The sequence below is a fragment of the Bos taurus genome, chromosome 1, assembly GCF_002263795.3.
Source record: "Bos taurus isolate L1 Dominette 01449 registration number 42190680 breed Hereford chromosome 1, ARS-UCD2.0, whole genome shotgun sequence".
NCBI classification, from domain to species: Eukaryota; Metazoa; Chordata; class Mammalia; order Artiodactyla; family Bovidae; genus Bos; species Bos taurus.
The window spans coordinates 24,981,021-25,001,890 of record NC_037328.1 but is presented as its reverse complement, the minus strand read 5'-3'; the positions used below and the strand labels follow the sequence as shown (position 1 = coordinate 25,001,890).

Sequence of the window (20,870 nt, the reverse complement as noted above, 5' to 3'; positions counted from 1 at the left end):
ATCCTGGTGACATTTTTTGTTTTGTTTGTATGTTCCATCTGGGATACATTTCCCTTTGTAATCTGTACTGTAAATATGAAAAACGACATTTCAAATCTTTTTTCTTTTTTTCCTGAGCATTTTAGGAATGCTCTTGCTTAAATATACTTCTCAAACATGGTGTCAAAGCTTGCAAAGTCTATGTGTGTGTGTGTGTGTGTGTGTGTGTGTGTGTTGAACTATTAAGAAAAATGGCTAATCACTTTATTGTTGTGTGCTCTTCTTATGCTTCCTTGGAGATACAGGCAAAAAGATGGCCTTATGGTCATAATGTGATATGATGAAGAGCAGTGTATTAAAGCTTGTTGTTTATCATGGTTTAAATCAAGCAAAAAACACCCATTCATTCACTCATTTCATAACCCGTTTCATTCCTTCCCTTGCATTTTATCATATTTCTAAAGCTAAGACATTTTCTTAGCTGGAAATAGCCTCTTACCAGCATAATTACTGAGTCCCTTTCTCTTCTTTCTTCGCCAGTACAACCAGATGCTAAAACCCATCAGGATTACCCAGCAGGCACCACCAATACCAGCTATAAAAGCTGGTTGCTTCACAACATCAGTGATTTGCTCAGTTATGCTGTTATTGTTTTCGGTAATGACAACTTCATTTCGTCCCCCTGTGGAAGAAACAATGGTGTTAGTGCTAGTAAATATTAAGACCCAAAACCCCACAAAAATACATACGTGCTACACCCAAGGCACAGAAGAGTGTAACCTTCTTTGAAGCAGGTAATATGTGTTGTGTCCTGACCCTGTCATAATTTACTGGTGAGCAGATTTTATAAGTTTCAAAAGGAGAATCAAATCATAAGTTTGAAATGTGAATCAGAACATTGCTCCTTCGTGTTTTGTTTTACTGTGGACAGATTCAGAACCACTTCTTGATTTATTGCTTCATATATAAATACTAAAACAAGTGTGTGAGCCGAAATAATAATAACTTTTCTTCAGTTAGGTAAAGCATTTTGTAAGACAATTCTCATTTAAAAAAAGGAAAGCAACTACAACATTTAAACTGAGTATTTGCAAATTACCTTTCCCCTACAGCACTGCCTAATACAGATGATCAAAATATTTCTCTTAATATTTTACCAAATAATTTACCTTGATCAAACATATTTTAATTTTCTGGAAGGTACTGAAACTGCTATATTAAATAATGATAATAACATAAACATCTTTCCATAGAGATTAGTATCTATAGTTAAAATCTCACAGAAAGATAAAACTCCTAAATGCCCTTAAAGTATCTGAAACGAATTTGAAAATCCACTTGAAAGTTGGCTACAAAACAACTTGAAAATTAATTCTAAGGTCTATGTAACAAATCATACATTTAAATCTAAACTAAAATTATTCCAGAAGTTGTCACATTTCTGACAGTTTAGCCCTCTCAGACATAATAAAGACAATCTCAACCCACAATTTTAAACAGGTTTAAGACTCATGGAATTCTAACATTACTAATGAGCAAAGATTTAGGTGCTTATTTAATAGATGGATGAATTCAGAAACTGGAAACTAAGTGAATTCTCATATTAATATCATATCTCATTCAGTTCAGTTCAGTTCAGTCACTCAGTCGTGTCCGACTCTTTGCGACCCCATGAATCACAGCACGCCAGGCCTCCCTGTCCATCACCAATATCTCATTAGTGAGTAAACAAATAATCAAAAAATAAATTGTAAGCAAAAAATAAATGGTAAATTTCAGCATACCATATCAAAGGAACGTGTAATTCTCTTGTTTTAGTTATCCTGGCATTGTAACATACTGGAAACAGCAAGGTCTTTGAAGTTCCACATCTGAGTATCATCTCTGTCACTTCCAAGCTAGGAAAGCAATGGGTTTATGTAGGGCACTTAATCTTCTAGAATCCCTGTTTCTGTTAGCTGGTGACAGTAGTGCTATTTCATATATTTGGGAGGATTAATCCAGATGATGAATGTAAGGAGTGGACTTCCCTGGTGGCTCAGCAGTAAAGAATCTGCCTGCAATGCAGGAGACGCAGGAGACGAGGAAGATCCCCTGGAGGAGGGCATGGCAACTCACTCCAGTAAGTTGCCTGGAGAATCCCATGGACAGAGGAGCCAGGCAGGCTACAGTCCATGAGGTTACAAAGAGTTGGACACGACTGAACGACTAAGACTTTACTTTTACTTTACCTGAGTGGGTCTTAAGTAACTCTTAGCTTCACATGGCCATAACTCGAGTCACAAATTATAGTGTTCCTATTAACCTCTTTACATGTGCTTGTGTATGTGCCCAGCCATGTTTGCATTGCTGGAGATTCTTTACCATCTGAGTAATCAAGGAAGCCCCAGGTAGGAATATAAGCTGTAAATTATCTAGATGTGAGAGTCCTTCAAACCATAGGTGACTTGTTTACCAAGGTTTCACCTTTCTTCCAGAGAAGAAAATTAGCCTGTATCTCCCAGCCTCGCTTGTAGTCGAGTGCAACAAAGTGACTGAATATTGGACAGGCAGATGCATGGTATCTCTGGACCAATCCATGTACCACTGTGACAGCACTTCATACTCTCTTTCCTAAGGTGTTGGATAGAACAAGGGATCAGTCGTGGGATGCTGACCCTATGAGATACGGTACACCATTGACTGGAAGGATCCACATTTCATGAAAAACTCTATGGAGTAGAAACCCCATCCTTCATTCTGCGAACCCATATTAGACTGACTATGAATAAGAAAGAAATTTTTACTTTATAAGCCAACCAGAATGCCCATTTGTTTGTTATTTGTTGTTCAGTTGCTAGGTCGTGTCTGACTCTTTGTGACCCTGTGGACTGCAGCACATGAGGCTCCTCTGTCCTTCACTCTCTCCCAAAGTTTGCTTAAGTTCATGTTCATTGGGTCAGTGATGCTGTCTAACCATCCCATCCTCTGCTGCTCACTTCTTTTGCATTCCATCTTTCCCAGCATCAGGGTCTTTTCCAAAGAGTCAGCTCTTCCTATCAGGTGTCCAATGTATTGGAAACTCATGTTCACCAACAGTCTTCCAATGCATATTCAGGGTTGATTTCCTTTAGGATTGGCTTTGTTTGATCTCCTTGCTGTCCAAGGGACTCTCAAGCATTTTTCCTTGCACCACAATTCAAAAGTATCAATTCTTTGACAGTCAGTTTTCTTCATGGTCCAGCTCACACATCCGTACATGACTACTGGAAAAACCAAAGCTTTGACTATATGAAATTTTACTGGCACAGTGATGTCTCAGTTTTTTAAATTGCTGTCTAAGTTTGTCTTAGTTTTCCTTCCAAGGAGGAAGCATCCTTGAATTTCATGGCTGCAGTCACCATATGCAGTGATTTTGGAGCCCAAAAAAATAAAACTTGTCACTGCTTTCACTTTTCTCCCTTCTATTTCCCATGAAGCGATGGGTCCGGATCACTTGATCTTTATTTTTTGAATGTTCAGTTTCAAACCAGCTTTTTTACTCTCTCCTATCACGCTCATAAAGAGTCTCTTTACTTCCTCTTCAATTTCTGTCATTCAGTTCAGTTCAGTTCAGTCGCTCAGTCATGTCTGACTCTTTGCAACCCCATGAATCACAGCACGCCAGGCCTCCCTGTCCATCACCAACTCCCGGAGTTCACTCAGACTCATGTCCATCGAGTCAGTGATGCCATCCAGCCATCTCATCCTCTGTCGTCCCCTTCTCCTGCCCCCAGTCCCTCCCAGCATCAGAGTCTTTTCCAATGAGTCAACTCTTCTCATGAGGTGGCCAAAGTACTGGAGTTTCAGCTTCAGCATCATTCCTTCCAAAGAAATCCCAGGGCTGATCTCCTTCAGAATGGACTGGTTGGATCTCCTTGCAGTCCAAGGGACTCTCAAGAGTCTTCTCCAACACCACAGTTCAAAAGCATCAATTCTTCGGCGCTCAGCTTTCTTCACAGTCCAACTCTCACATCCATACAGTTAGTGTGGTATTATCTGGATATCTGAGGTTGTTGACATTTTTCCTGACAATCTTGATTCCAGTTTGTGATTCATCCAGCTTGGCATTTTGCATGATGTACTCTGCATATAATTTAAATAAGCAGGGTGACAATATACAGCCTTGTCATACTCCTTTCCCAATTTTGAACCAGTCAGTTGTTCCATGTCATGTTCTAACTGTTGCTTCTTGACTTGTATACAGCTTTCTCAGGAAACAGGTAAGGTGGTCTGGTATTCTCATATCTTAGAGAATTTTCCAAAGTTTGTTGTGATCCACACATCAAAGGCTTTAGTGTAGTCAATGAAGCAGAAGTAGATGTTTCTTTGGAATTCCCTTGCTTTTTTCTATGATCCAACCGATGTTGGCAATTTGATTTCTGGTTCCTCTGTCTTTTCTAAACCCAGCTTATACATCTGGAGTTCTCTCTTCACATACTGTTGAAGTCTAGCTTGAAGGATTTAAAGGATAAACTTTCTAGCATGAGAAATGAATGCAAATGTACAGTACTTTGAACATTCTTTGGCATTGCCCATCTTTGGGGTTGGAATGAAAACTGGCCTTTCCTATTCCAAGCCAGTGCTGAGTTTTCCAAATTTGCTGACATATTGAGTGCAACATGTTAACAGCATAATCTTTTAGCATTTTAAGTAGTTCAACTGGAATTCCATCACCTCCACTAGGCTGTTCATAGTACTGCTTCCTAAGACCCAGTTGACTTCAGACTCCAGGATGTCTGGCTCTAGGTGAGCGACCACATCATCATTGTTATTCAGAGTATTAAGACTTTTTTGTATAGTTTTTCTCTGTATTCTTGAGAACTTTTCTTAATCTGTTCTACTTCTGTTAGGTCTTTACTGTTTGTGTCCTTCATCATGCCCACATTTGCACGTAATGTTCCATTGATATGTCCAATTTTTATATAGTCCAGTATTTCACTTCTGAAGTTTCTTTTGTGTTAATTTCCAGATTTAAAAATCATCTTCACCTGTGTAGTAAACCTGATTCATTTTCCTCCTCTATTTGCTTTTAATCAATATACATATAAACATAGTCTAACATGTATTTAAAATGAGCTCATATTCATATATATATACTGTGCTAAACACTAGATATAACTAAAAAGAAAACACCTTATAGCACAATCAGAAAAGAAAAGTTGTCCTTCATTTGTGTAAAAGAGTCATAAAACATCATATTGACTATAGTGGAATATTTATGTTGCCCAAGGTGTATTAGTGTTTCTAGTACACCTAGTACTTTTGAAACAATGTTGTCAGTTGAACTAATTAGAGCACAGACATGGGATGTGTGTGACCTGTGACAGTGTGTTGCTATTTCAGACAAAAAAAAATATAATGAAATATAATGTCTCCCTCCCATTGGAGAGTAATGAAGAACCAAACTAATTTGTTGGACTAAAAATTAATTAGACACATCAGATTCGATTGTACCTATTACTGTGAAAGTTTGCAGCTGTTCCACATATTATTACCAACTATGTAAGGTAAGCGTGAAATGGCCAAATGATTACAGAAACAAGCTATATTATTAAGCAAGATTATGGAGACTTTTAAGTCAATAAAAGTTTATTATATGACATGGTTGTTTGATGCTTATATATGTAAATATATTTGGTTGCTTTTTTGTGTGTGCAGTTGCAAATAGAATTATGGATATTTTGATGTAAAAGTCAGTTTAACAGCGGAAGTGGCAGACAAAAGAACAATATTACTGTTAAGCCTGGGTGAGGCTGCTTATTATATTTACATAATATTTTAATTAAAGGTCCTTTTAATGTAGCTTTCTGGAATAAAAGCTAAGCTGACAAGGAATAGATGAAACAGTACATTGTCTGGCATAAGACAAATCTAAAATTATCAGCCATAAATTACATCAAATGCCAATACATGATTTAATTAAAGCAAAGGGGAAATGAGGAAGAGCTTGAGTCACTTCAAGTGCTGTTTCCAGTACTGAGTAGACAATAGGGAAAGCATAAATTGAAAGAGAAGAGGAGATTAGCCATCACTAAATCACTTTTCAACTAAGGAATAACAGTTGTGTAGATAAGGTTATCAGACAAGATGTTAAGGTAGATATGTGGGAGTAATTAAAGAAACAATTAAACAGTACAACAGTGGATATTAAAAAGAAATAAATCTTTTGAGGACAAATAGCCTTTTTCAAATTGAATTGTGCATGTGTGTGTGTGTTGTTTGTGTTTCTAATTTATTTCAAGTGGTGCAATTCTATTTTCTATAATTAGATCTTGGATAAGGTAATATTCTATCCATATAAAGAGGAGATAGAAATATTATTTATTATTTTATTTTTTATTTCATATAAAATCTGAAAAGTTGTATGATATGTAAACAAATTACACATTATCCACTTGATCACTCAATCTTTTAAAAATAATACAAGAGTATTTATTTATTAGCAAAGATAAAAGTAAAAAAGAAACCATGAAAGGGAAATATAGATGTTTGATAATCCTACTGGCCTTTGATTTAGAAAAATTATATTCAGTCAAATTTTCTATACATATATGCTAGAGGGGCAGTGAAAAAAATGCTTTGCTTACTTATCAAGGAGCTGTCCTATAAAACTACACCTTTTGAAGTGTGTTAGTTGCTCAGTTGTGTCTGATTCTTTGTGACCTCATGGATTGTAGCCCATGAGGCTCCTCTGTCCCTGGGATTCTCTAGGCAAGAATACTGGAGTGGGTTGCCATTATTTTCTTCAGGGGATCTTCCCAACCCAGGGGTTGAACCTGGGTCTTTTGCATTACAGGCAGATTCTTGACTGTCTGAGCCACTAGGGGAGCCTTTCAAATATGTTTCATAATTTTTAAGTGAAAACTTACTGTTTTATTTCTTAATAACATATTCTAAATATTATTTAGAAAACATGTAGAAATAAGAACGTGTATCTATATCTAAATCTGTTAAATCCTTTTGGGTGTATCTGTCTTTCTTTCTTATTCCAATTTACTTCAGAAAATCTCAGAAGGGCCAAGACTATAGGCTTCCCTTAGGTTAAGAAATTAATTCAGTCTGTATGACTAATTAAGAAAGGGAATACAATTTAAAGAAAAGTTAACACTATAACTTTTTTAATGCTTTTAATATATAAAAGAAAGAACACTTGGAGAATCTAAGAATGTTTAACATCATGACTGAATATTTCATGCACGTGTGCTCAGTTGTGTCCAACTCTGTGTAACCCCATGGACTGTAGCCTGCAGGCTCCACTGTCCATGGGATTTTACATGCAAGATGCTGCAGTGTGATGCCATTTCCTCCTCTAGGGAATCTTTCCTACCATGGGATAGAAACCACATTTCCTGCGTCTCCTGCATTGGCAGGTGGATTCTTTATCACTGAGCCACCTGAAAAGCATATGACTGAATGTTAAATCTCTTCATTTACAATAAATGGCTTTGTAATAAGAAACAATTTCCCAGATTTTGATAGTATGCTCTAGATGCATCATTTCTGAAAATAAACAGAAAAGCATGGGAATGGCACATTTGCTTGTATTAAACTCTGGACAAGTATTTTTAAAATATATAAACTCTAGGAAGAATATTTAACAAGCTAAAGACAATGACAAATAAAATCAGGGTGATCTGAAGGGATTTGCTTTTTGAAAGAATAAAACCACTCAGGAAAAAAAAATCTGCATTTATGAAGCTTTCTAGCCCCCTAGAGAGCTCAATCCATGCAGTGCTAGGGAGCTAGAACCTCACAATTTTATTTGTAGGAGATGTCAGAGAGCAGCATTCACAGCAGCCAGTGTGACTAAAAATTAAGGGAGAGATCACGTGAAAGAGGGAGAGAGAGGAGGGTAATGTTCTAAAATATGTGCATAAATTCTCCCTCAGTCCTAGACTGAACTACGAATTGTGCAGGTAGAAGGACACTTTCAAGGATCTGGTGAAACTCAAAAGGTAAAAAGCGGAAGAGGCTGATCAGACTCTCTCACTGCAGACACTGTAAAGTTTAAATTCCACTGAGTTAGGCAGATCAGATAAACATATTAGGCTTTTCACTGAAAACTCAGGGGCTCCATGCCTTAGAAGTAAAATAAATAAGTAAACTGAGGTTTGGCCTGAGTATATTGTCAAAAGATAAATAGTCCATACTAGCAAAATGCAAAAAAAACCTCCACAAGATCAAGATGATCAGCTAGTAACCTAATTGTCTCTAGGTAAAAAACCAACATTCTTCAGAAGATCACAAAATTGCATAGTCTGTTACAATACACAGTCCAACACACAGTAAAAAATTGCCAGGTATGCAAAAACAAACAAAACAATAATAACAGTCACAACAACAACAAAAGAAATGAAGGAACAATGACCTAAGATCAAGAGGAATAGTAATCAGTAGAAATAGACCACAAGATGCCATGGATATTTAAATTAGAGGAAAAGACTTTCAAGCAGTCATTACAATATGTTCAATAACTTAAAACAATAGAATTTATGAATGAACATATGGAAAATTTCAGAGGGAAATGAAAACATTCAAAAGAGAACAAATGAAAAGTGTATTATTTAAAGTGAATAATTCACTGGATACTTTCATTCCTGCCTATGTAGGAATAAAGGAGTGGGATATGCAATTCCACCATGAACTAGTATGTGAAATACTTCACCTAGCAAAGTATGTGAAATAAAAGCACAGAATTATCAGAACAGGGACATAAAGCAGGAATATGTTAATATATTCATAACTTTCTGTCTGATTATAATATCTAAAATGTGATGCTGTGAAGGGGAGCCCAAAATAGCTGAATAGCATTCCTGAGTTAAAGAGATAATGAAACCCAGGAACATGAGTAATACAAAATATTATTTCTTAGTTTTATTTGAAAGATTGCTTAAAGTCAAATCAACAATAATACTTCATGTATCTTTTTAAATTATTCAGATTTAAATTAAAGAAAGTAGGAAAAACCACTAGAACATTCAGGTATGACCTAAATCAAATCCCTTACCAATACACAGTGGAAGTGACAAAATAGATTCAAGGGATTAGATCTGATAGAGTGCCTGAAGAACTATGGACAAAGGTTCCTGACATTGTACAGGAGGCAGGGATCAAGACCATCCCCAAGAAAAAGAAACGCAAAAAGACAAAATGGTTGTCTGAGGAGGCCTTACAAATAGCTGAGAAAACAAGAGAAGAGAAAGGCAGAGGAGAAAAGGAAAGATATACCCCTTTGAATGGAGAGTTCCAAATAATAGCAAGGAGAGATAAGAAAGCCTTCCTCAGTGATCAGTGCAAAGAAATAGAGGAAAACAATAGAAAGGGAAAGACAAGAGATCTCTTCAAGAAAATTAGAGATACCAAGGGAACATTCCATGCAAAGATGGGCTCAATAAAGGACAGAAATTGTATGGACCTAATAGAAGCAGAAGATATTAAGAAGAGGTGGCAAGAATACACAGAAGAACTGTACAAAAAAGATCTTCATGACCCAGATAATGACAGTGGTGTGATAACTCACCTAGAGCCAGACATCCTGGAATGTGAAGTCAAGTGGGCATTAGGAAGCATCACTATGAACAAAGCTAGTGGAGGTGATGGAATTCCAGTTGAGCTATTTCAAATCCTGAAAGATGATGCTGTGAAAGTGATGCACTCAATAATGCCAGCAAATTTGGAAAACTCAGTAGTGGCCACAGGACTGGAAAAGGTCAGTTTTCATTCCACTTGCAAAGAAAGGTAATGCCAAAGAATGTTCAAACTACCACACAATTGTTCTCATTTCACGCACTAGCAAAATAATGCTCAAAATTCTCCAAGCCAGACTTCAACAGTACGTGAACTGTGAACTTCCAGATGTTCAAGCTGGATTTAGAAAAGGCAGAGGAACCAGAGATCAAATTGGCAACATCTGCTGGATCATAGAAAAAGCAAGAGAGTTCCGGGAAAACATCTACTTCTCCTTTATTGACTAAGCCAAATCCTTTGACTTTGTGGATCACAGCAAACTGTGGAAAATTCTTCAAGAGATAAGATGGGAATACCAGACCACCTGACCTGCCTCCTGAGAAATCTGTATGCGGGTCAGGAAGCAACAGTTAGAACTGGACATGAAACAACAGACTGGTTCCAAATTGGGAAAGGAGTATGTCAAGGCTGTATACTGTCACCCTGCTTGTTTAACTTATATGCAGAGTAAGTACATCATGAGATACGCTGGAATGGATGAAGCACACACTGGAATCAATATTGCTTGGAGTAATATCAATAATCTCATTTACGCAGATGATACCACCCTCATGGCAGAAAGCGAAGAAGAATAAAGAGCCTCTTGATGAAAGTGAGAGAGGAGAGTGAAAGAGTTGGCTTAAAGCTCAATATTCAGAAAACCAGCATCATGGCATCTGGTTCCATCACTTCATGGCAAATAGATTGGAAACAACAGAAACAGTGACAGACTTTATTTTCTTGGGCTCCAAAATCACTGCAGATGGTGACTGCAGTCATGAAATTAAAAGATGGCTGCTTCTTGGAAGAAAAGTTATGACCAACCTAGACAGCATATTAAACAGCAGAGATATTACTTTGCAAAAACGGTCCATCTAGTCAAAGCTATGGTTTTTCCAGTAGTTGTGTTGGATGTGAGAGTCAGACTATAAAGCTGAACGCCAAAGAATTAACGCTTTTGAAATGTGGTGTTGGAGAAGACTCTTGAGACTCCCTTGGACAGCAAAGAAATCCAACCAGTCCACCCTAAAAGAAATCAGTCCTGAATATGCATTGGAAGGACTGATGCTGAAGCTGAAACTCCAGTACTTTGGCCACCTGATGCAAAGAGCTGACTCATTTGAAAAGACCCTGATGCTGGGAAAGACTGAAGGTGGGAGGAGAAGGAGATGACAGAGGATGAGATGGTTGGATGGCATCACTGACTCAATGGACATTAGTTTTGGTAAACTCCGGGAGTTGGTGATGGACAGAGAGGCCTTGAGTGTTGCAGTCCATGGGGCTGCAAAGAGTTGGACATGACAGCAACTGAACTGAACTGAATTGTTGTTTTAAGTGTTGTGTTAGTTTCTGCTGTACAATGAAGTGAATCTGTCATATGTAGACATATATCTCCTCCCTCTTTGACCTCCTTCCCACCCTACCCTCCCATCTCACCCATCTGGTTTACTACAAAGCATCATGCTAGGTTCCCTGAGCTATACAGCAGACTGATATATCCACTATGGAGAATAATATAAAGGTTCCCAAAACACTAAAACTAGAACTACCACATGATCCAGCAATCCCACTACAGGACATATACCCTGAGAAATCCATGGTAAAAAAGACACAAGCACTCCAATGTTCATTGTAGCACTGACTATTAACAACAGTCAGGATACGGAAGCAACCTAAATGCCTATCAACAGATGGATGGATAAAGAAGATATGATACAAATAGAGATAGAATATTACTCATTCATTAAAATGAATGAAATTGGGTCATTTGTAGAGATTTGGATGGACCTAGATCTGTCATACAGAGTGAAGAAAGTCAGAAATTTCTATTGGTTTTTATTACATGTATAGAAGTAAAAGCTAAACCAATAGCAAACAAGCTTGAAAGGGAGGAAATGAAATTATATTTTCTAAGATACAGTATGGGAGAAGGCGATGGCACCCCACTCTAGTATTCTTGCCTGGAAAATCCCATGGACGGAGAAGCCTGGTGGGCTGCAGTCCATGGGATCACAAAGAGTTGGACACAACCGAGCGACTTCACTTTCACTTTCCACTTTCATGCATTGGAAAAGGAAATGGCAACCCACTCCAGTGTTCTAGGCCAGTCCTAGAGCAATCATTGCAAAAATAAGGATACTTAATAGTTCAATCAGATCAGATCAGATCAGATCACAATAGTGAGTATAAAATATTCTACAGAAAATTATCTTATTCATCCTAAAGAAATTAGCAAATTTGGAAAAATAAGAACAAATTCAATTAAAAAAAGAAAAAGAGGAAAAGGGCAGTTCTAAGCTACAAAACATTGATGATCACATCAAAGATAATAAATACTCCAATTAAAAGCAAGAGATTTTCATATTGGATAAAAAATAAAGCTGAACAATATGTAATTTAAATAATAGAAATGTACATTAAATAGAGATATAGGAGTTTAAAGGACATAAAAAATTAAAAAAACACAAAGATTTATAAGGCTGTAGTAACATCAGAAAGATGAAGTTCCAAGACAAAAAAATCTCATGGACTGCAGCCTACCAGGCTCCTCCGTCCATGGGAATTTCCAGGCAAGAGTACTGGAGTGGGTTGCCATTGCCTTCTCCGTAGCAGCAGCAGGAAATAAAGTGGTGCATTTCATAATGAAAAAGCATAAGACAACTAAGACAACAATACTAATATGTACTTAGTTAAAACAGAGTGGCAAAATACATGAAATAAAAACTTACAAACAAAAAGGAGAAATATACAAATCTATAATTATACTGAATTTTCAGGTTTTCTTAATTATTAAAAAAATAAATAAACAGAAAATAAGTAAGGACCTGAATAATACTACCAACTGATTTGACTGATATTTTTAGAACATTCCATTCCAAATTAGAAAAATACAAATGAACCTAATTTTTAAATGTACAAGGAACATTAACTAAGGTGAAATTCTGGGCTATAAAATAAAATATTTAAAAAGCTAAGTTTATGCAAAATATACTTTCTGATCTCAGTGAAATTAAATTAGAAATGAATAAAAAGCTATATGGAAAATAGTAAAACATTTGGAAATTTAATAACACATTTCCAAATAACTTCTACAAAAATCAAAATTTTTTACAGAAACTGAAAAATGTTTTCAATGTAATGATAAATGGAAACACAACACACCAAATTTGTAAAATTTATCTGAATAAGTGTTCAGGGGAAAGTTTAAAACTTTAAATATTCACAATAAAGCCCCAAATCATTGATTTATTCTCAATCATTTCTGTCTTAATTTTTTTTAATTTTTTAAAATCTTTTTTTAATTTTGTAAACAGAAGAAAGAATATCAGAAATTGCTTAATTAGAAAATAAAACTAACCAAGCCAAAACTTTGTATGTTGAATGTATTAATAAAATCGATAGATCCTTATCAAGATTCAAATTTGAGAGAGGGTGAAAAGAGAGAGAGGGTAGGTGGGCAATGAAAAAGGAGAATAGAGACAGCATCAATCCACAGTATTTAAGAACAAAAGAGAAGTCATTACTGCTCATCTTTCAAACATTACAGTTAAAGGTATTACAAAAATAAGGTGATATTGCAAATAAACATTTAATAATAAATTCAACAGTTTAGACAGATTAGACAATTTCATTGACGGGCAAACACTATAAATCCATTTACCACATCCAACAGGGAAGAAAAAAATCGAATAAATATAAATTCATAACAATAAAAATAATTGACAGAGAAAACCCTAGGCACAGATATCATCACTGAATTCTATAAGCATTTAAGGAAGAAATAGTACCAGGTCTGTCAAAACTCTTACAGAATGTAGAGGAGGAAGGAATATTCCAAACTCATAAAGCTAGCATTCCTGATTCCAAAACCTGACAAAGACATTAGAGGAAAACTACTGATCAATATTCCTCATGAGTGTAGACGCAAAATTCTTTAAAAATGCTAGTAAATCAGATCCAGGAGCATCTGTGAAAAGCATAATATAAGTCCTGACTAAGTGGGATTTATCCCAGGAATATAAAGTTTATTTACCTTTGAATCTTCACTAGAATTTACCGTATTAACATAAATAAGAAGAAAGAAAACGTGATTTTATGAATACACTCAGAAAAAATATTAAACTATTAAAACAGATAAATGAAGAAGTTAGTAACGTCATAAGATAAAAGGATAACACATGAAATTAAATTTTTATATAACATAAAATAGTTGAAAAATGAAATTTTATAAATCCACTAATAATAGTGTAAAAAAACATTAGATACTCCAGAAAAATTTTAACAAAACATATGTTAAGGTCATACACTGAAAACTACAAGATATTGTTGAGGAAAATAAAGATATATAATAGAGAGGTGTATCATGTTCTCAGAGAGAAACAAAGACTATTAAAATAGTTATCCTTTTCAATTTGGTATATAGATTCACTGCATTTTCAATCACAATTCCAATATAATTTTGTAGAAACTGACATGCTGATTTGAGAAGTATATGGAAAAGCAAAAGGTCTGGAACCGTGAAAACAATTTTGGAGAAGAAAATGATGCAGTATTCACATTATTTGACTCCAAGAGTTTCTATAAGCTATTAGTAATCAAGACAGAGTGGTTTCGCTTATGAAGACATATAAATAAATGGAACAACATAGAGAATCCGGAATGGATGCACACATACAGCTAACTGGGGAAAGGAAAGCTTTTTCAGTGAACTATGCCTAGGTATTTTAATTTTACATATGGATACAAATAAAACTCAACCCTCTAACCACATGCAATTTCTTTAAGACAAATTATAGACCTAAGCATGCAATCTAAAACTGTAAAGCTTCTGGAAAAAAATATTTGCTCTCTAGATGTAGGACATAGTTTCTTAGAAAGCACTAAACATGAAATACAATTTTGATAAATTATACATCATGTACATTTAAAACTTTTGCTCATCCAAAAGATGATATTAAGAAAAGGAATAAAAAAGCCATAGATTGTGAGACAATATTTACAAAAAAAATCTATGACAGCAAACATATCAAAAATGAACAAATAACTTCTCTCTATCAGTAACGAAAGACAAAGGGCACCATTTCTAAAAAGCAAAGACTTGGAGATTTTACAAAAGAAAACATGTGAATGGTCAATAAGAACACATGAAGTTGCCCAACATCATTAGTCATCACAGAAAACTAAAGTTAAATGACAGCGGGGGAATCTTAAACTCACTGCAGTGACTATAATGACACACGGCAATATCAAATGTCAGTGTGGCAGTAGAAAAATTGGGAGTCATATTCTTTTTGAGTGAGAGTACAAAATACAGTATGAAGAAATACTTAAGTTTCTTATAAACTCAAATACATCAGTGCTTTTACCCAGAAATTCTACGTCTAGGTCATTCTCCACAAGAAATAAAAACATATATCCTCCTAAAAATTTATACATTTTCTCAAGAGAAAAACAGAAACAAAATATGATACATTCACACAATTGAATACTGCTCAGAAACAAAACGTATGAATTGCATAATACATATATGTGAGAATCTCAAAAATACTACATTTAGTGAAGAAAGTCAGACACAAAATACTATATTCTGTACAATTCCATTTATATATATTTCAAGAAAAGTCAAACATAATGCATGGTGATAGGGAGAAATTTTCTATAACGATGCTAGTAGACTGAATAGGGATTTCTTCTTTGGGATAGTTTATTTGGATTACAAAGTTTCTTTTGGCCTGTTTCTGTTTATTTTTTGACATTTCTCTAGCTAAGAAAAAGCATATAAATGTGAAACATAACACCCTTCTTCAATAACTGCCTCATTTCCTACTATATTTCAAAGGCATCAAAATTACTAATGAAACTATTGATTAAAAATAATTTTCAAACCAACTTTCAGCATTTAAAATCTTAATCATTATTATTTTAAGAAATTTGTGGATATCCTAAGAGCATGAATAATTGCTAAACTTTTTTGTTAGAAACTCTAGTCATAACTATTTGTCTATATGATGTGTGTATCAGATTACTCATTATTTACCAAATACCCACTGTTGGGATGTAGATTCAAAAAAATAATCCACCTTGTTCCCAGTTGACTGATTTTAAAGCACAGATTATGTAGATTGGTACTCACCAATTATTATTGGCTGTGGCTCACTTTTTACTCCAACTCCTGCACTGGTACTAGCCGCAACCTCTACCCGGTACTGAATACCTGGGAATAATCCACCAATGATTACAGATCGAATGGCTGCATCCACAGTTTTGTTGATGTGGAATCGTGTTTCATTCCCCAGACACCAGATCTATAGAAATGTAAAGTGAATACCAAAAGAATATAAAATTATCTTTTCTGGTAATTAGTTCATTATAATTGATTACATTTTTTAGTAGTGACCAGTCTATTTTCTAGGCTATTTGTAAATGACATTTTTGAATGCCTAACTTAGTCTGTTTATATATATATATATGTTTATGTATATTTGTATGTGTGCATGTCTGTGCACATGTGTGTGTGTTAAAGGAAAAATAAAAGAAACTAAAACACTGCAGCATTCCTTTGTATTTTACAAGGAACACTGAATATTGGGACTTCTTTGGTGTCCAGTGGTTGAGTCCCTGTTACCACTGGGGAGCCAGGGTCATGGGTTTGATACTGGTCAGGGAACGAAAATCCCACATATTATCTGGAGTGGCCAAAAAAACTCCAAAAAACGCCACACACTGAATGCTCACAGAACAATGATTCAATTTCCTCAACATCTCTGCAAAGTCTAGAAAGGGGTCCTTGGTTGCAAACAGTATTTAGGTATGGATTAAAACACATAAATTCCTCTGGTTAATTCATTTATTAAGATTTACTATGCATATAATCTATTAAAATATGGTGATTATGAGTTGTAGTATCTGAAGTATATAGGTGCATATCTAAGTAATTTATATTTCATTTAAGAAAATATTAACTTACACAGAGGTAGTTAACAAGATTAACTGACTAAAGTTATAGGTATTGACTGAGATAAAATTAAAGTCAATATTTACATTGACAGTAATAAATCTTAATATTGATCAAAACATATCTACACACACATACACATGTATGAGAATGAACAGAGTGGTGGGAAGTCCTTAAACACTGCTGTGAGGGATGCTAGGCTTGCACTTCCAGTAAGAATTAAATTTAAAGTCATATTTTCTTTTGGGATGTGAAAATCTGCTTGTAAAATGTGTTGTAAAAAATTCTGTGTACACTTATATTTCTATTATACAGAATTAATAATCTGCATGGGGAGACAAAAGGAGGAAAATCCACAATTTGTTTCTGAAATAGATATATTAATGATACTTTTTCTTTAAATTAACATAATGACTTTGAATTTCAGACTTCTTTTAGTCTATGAAACCTAAGTTACTAATGGAGGAATATTTAACCCTTACCAAAATATACACATTTGTACCAAAACAGGACAAACTCATGAGTGAGAGAATTTACAACTTATGAAAAATTATCATGTTGTGAAAAAAATATTTAAATGAATGGATTGAAGATATTTAGTCCTCTATGATACAAAAGTAAAATCCTAAACTAATTAAAGCACAGACACACACACCAAGATAGATAATTCTTTGCTTTTAAAACAATGTGTCTTAGTTCAGTTCAGTCGCTCAGTTGTGTCCAACTCTTTGCGATCCCATGAACTGCAGCACGCCAGGCCTCCCTGTCCATCACCAACTCACAGAGTTTACCCAAACTCATGTCCATTGAGTCCCTGATGCCGTCCAATCATCTCATCCTCTGTTGTCCCCTTCTCTTCCCATCTTCAATCTTTCCCAACATCAGGGTCTTTTCAAATGAGTCAGCTCTTTGCATCAGGTGGTCAAAGTATTGGAGTTTCAGCTTCAACATCAGTCCTTCCAATGAACACCCAGGACTGATTTCCTTTAGGATAGACTGGTTGGATCTCCTTGAAGTCCAAGGACTCTCAAGAGTCTTCTCCAACACCACAGTTCAAAAGCATCAATTCTTCTGTGCTCAGCTTTCTTTACAGTCCAATTCTCACATCCATACATGACTACTGGAAAAACCACAGCCTTGACTAGATGGACCTTTGTTGACAAAGTAATGTCCCTGCTTTTTAAGATGCTGTCTAGGTTGGTCAAAACTTTCCTTCCAAGGAATAAGAGTCTTTTAATTTCATGGCTGCAATCACCATCTGCAGTGATTTTGGAGCCCCAAAAAACAAAGTCAGCCACTGTTTCCCCATCTATTTGCCATGAAGTGATGGGACTGGATGCCATGATCTTAGTTTTCTGAATGTTGAGTTTTAAGCCAACTTTTTCACTCTTCTCTTTCACTTTCATCAAGAGGCTCTTTAGTTCTTTACTTTCTGCCATAAGGGTGGTATCATCTGCATATCTGAGGTTATTGATATTTCTCCCGGCAATCTTGATTCCAGCTTGTGCTTCATCCAGTATGAATGTATCTTAATGCTTATAAAATTTCATAATTTATGTAATTATGCTATTATAAAAGCACTTACTCTTATATTCTTAGACACATTTCTTTATAAAGTGATGGCAATAATTTTAAAATAAATTTTATGCAAATTTAATCCATTTGCTTCAGTAACTTAACCATTAACTTAGGAAAACTGTACTTTAACATTTTTTTTCCCTAGAAGTAATAATGTTTTGAATAAAATTATTCAGCTTAATTTCACACACCAACTTTGAATTTCTGGGGTGAGGTGGGGTGTCTAGTTTTCTTTTCTAATAGATCTACTTAGTGTATTATTGTCACAATTCTACAAATATTTATTAATGGCAAAAAAAATTAGAGTTTTGAATTTTTACAAGGTTTAATGATATGTTTTACTCACCCATATGGTCTAATCATATCACAATTAATCAGAATCATTTCTCAAAGTCAGACAACTTGCGTTTCTCAAATGATGTCTCTCAAATGATGGTGAAGAAACAATGGATATATTGTTTCTAAATAGCAACAAATTCATCAGTTGAAAAATGAAAGCTTTCTAAAATTTGTGTTTTCAATGGCTCCCTTTTCTCAGGGCTTCCGTGGTGGCTTAGTCGTAAAGAATCTGCTTGCCAATGCAGAAGATGCAGGTTCAATCCCTGGATTGGGAAGCTCTGGTGCCTGAGATGGTAAAGAATCCCCCTGCAATGTGGGCGACCTGGGTTCAATCCTTGGGTTGGGAAGATCACCTAGAGGAGGGCGTGGCAACCCACTCCAGTATTCTTGCCTGGAGAATCCCCATGGACAGAGGAGCCTGGAGGGGTCCAGGGGGTCGCAAAGAGTCAGACACAACTGAGAGACTGAGCATGCAGCTCTTAAGTGAAATATTTTCCAGAACCTCAAGAACTTGGTAAAAGAATTTAGAGTGGGAGATGGTACTTCCTATCTCTATCCCAACACTGCTGCTGCTGCTGCCTAAGTCCCTTCAGTCATGTCTGACTCTGTGCGACCCCATAGATGGCAGCCCACCAGGCTCCCCCATCCCTGGGATTCTCCAGGCAACACTATAAACCCGCAAAGCATCTTTTTATGAGAAAACATTTAAAAAATAGCTGCCTAAGGCCTGTGGTCTTCCCTGGTAGCTCAGTGGCAAGAATCCACCTGCAAAAGCCTGACAATGCTTGTCAATGGAGGAGATGAGTTCGATCCCTGGGTTGGGAAGATCCTCTGGAAAAGGAACTGGTAACCCACTCTGGTATTCTTGCCTGCAGAATCTCATGAACAGAGGAGCCTGGCTGGCTACAGTCTATGGGATTGCAAAGAGTCGGAGGAACACGACTTAGAAACTAAACAACATAATCCCATTACAGAGAAGTCTAACAAAGATAAAGACAGTTTCTAGGACAGGGCTTCACTATCTACCCTCTACTCCATCTTTGTAAATTCCTGAAGTTCTGCAACCACATTTTTATATATATATATATATTTATTTATTTATACATATATATGTGTGTGTATTATACATATATATATATATATATATGTGTATATATAAATATATAAAAAATAACCACTGCACTATTATGGTTTACTTGTCCAACTGAGTCTGTGTTATTTGTGAGCTTGGATTTAGGTTCTATGAATTCTGTGCATTTGCTTCTTTACAAGTCGTACAAACATATATTTCTTTACACTCAAACTCAGTAAGAAGGCCACCAGAAATACTTCCCATCCACATGACCCTGAGACTTCTCTGGGAAGCTTTATCTGTGAACCTCCCTTCTTCATCCAGGCCTTACCTTGTATTCCTGGATAATTCCATTCTGATGATCTGGAGGAGGAGGATCCCAGGAAACACTAATACTTGTGCTATTGTGGCTTCCGACAGTCAGCACAGTGACAGATTGTGGAGGGGCACTTGGGGCTGCAGAAGAAGTCATTAGAATAAACCCTAATTGTAAGTCTTAATGTGCATTAATGCTGCTTATAGAATATGAATATAAAGACAAGATGCAAGAGGGTCTTGTTTCTAGTAGTTCTGAATGAACAGTGAATGGTTAAAAAAAATCCTTTAAATATAATGGATAGATTTAAAGCAAATAAAACAGCTACAGTGATATGTCCTCAACAATAAATTTAACAGTTAACATTCGAGTTTGTGTCTCCTATATGCCTAGAACTGAGGTAAGAGTTAGGTTTAATTTTCACAGTAAAAATAACATCTCACAAAAAAAATTCACAGGAAATAAAAAACAACGCATCTTAGTTTTACAGATAAGGAAAAGGAAAGCTACTATAATAGACTTATCTAAGTCAAACTGAGGGAGAACTTGAACCAGGTATGTCTGATTTTAGAACCTTGACTCTTCTGCCTCTAACAGGCTCCTCTTTTGTAAAACAAATAAGCAAAACAACAACAACAAAAACATTGCTATCAAAAGTATTCTGAGAGGATGCATTCCAAAATTTGACCAGCCATTATTTCTGAGTAGTAGCATTACTATCTTTTTGTTTTGTTTTGGTTTATGTTTAATACATAAAAACAGAAACATAGCTATAAATTTCACCAACACAGAGAAAAGACAGTTTTGTTCTCATAATGAGAAACATAATTCACTGTTGTAAACTGATTCATAATTTAAGATTTGAAACTTATTTTACATTGATG

At 35.6% G+C, this 20,870-nt stretch overlaps 1 protein-coding gene across 11 annotated transcripts in view; it reads right to left on the bottom strand.

Annotated features, from left to right (window-relative positions):
* ROBO2 (roundabout guidance receptor 2) overlaps positions 1–20,870 on the bottom strand; it is a 656,142-nt gene that overhangs the window by 67,295 nt on the left and 567,977 nt on the right. For all 11 annotated transcript variants that reach the window (XM_024993901.2, XM_024993905.2, XM_024993910.2 and 8 more), the window contains 3 exons: positions 20,002–20,126; positions 15,860–16,031; positions 479–661 (listed from right to left, as the gene is read on the bottom strand). In XM_024993901.2, coding sequence (XP_024849669.1) covers positions 479–661; positions 15,860–16,031; positions 20,002–20,126 — 480 coding nt within the window. The remainder of the gene's footprint in view (positions 1–478; positions 662–15,859; positions 16,032–20,001; positions 20,127–20,870) is intronic.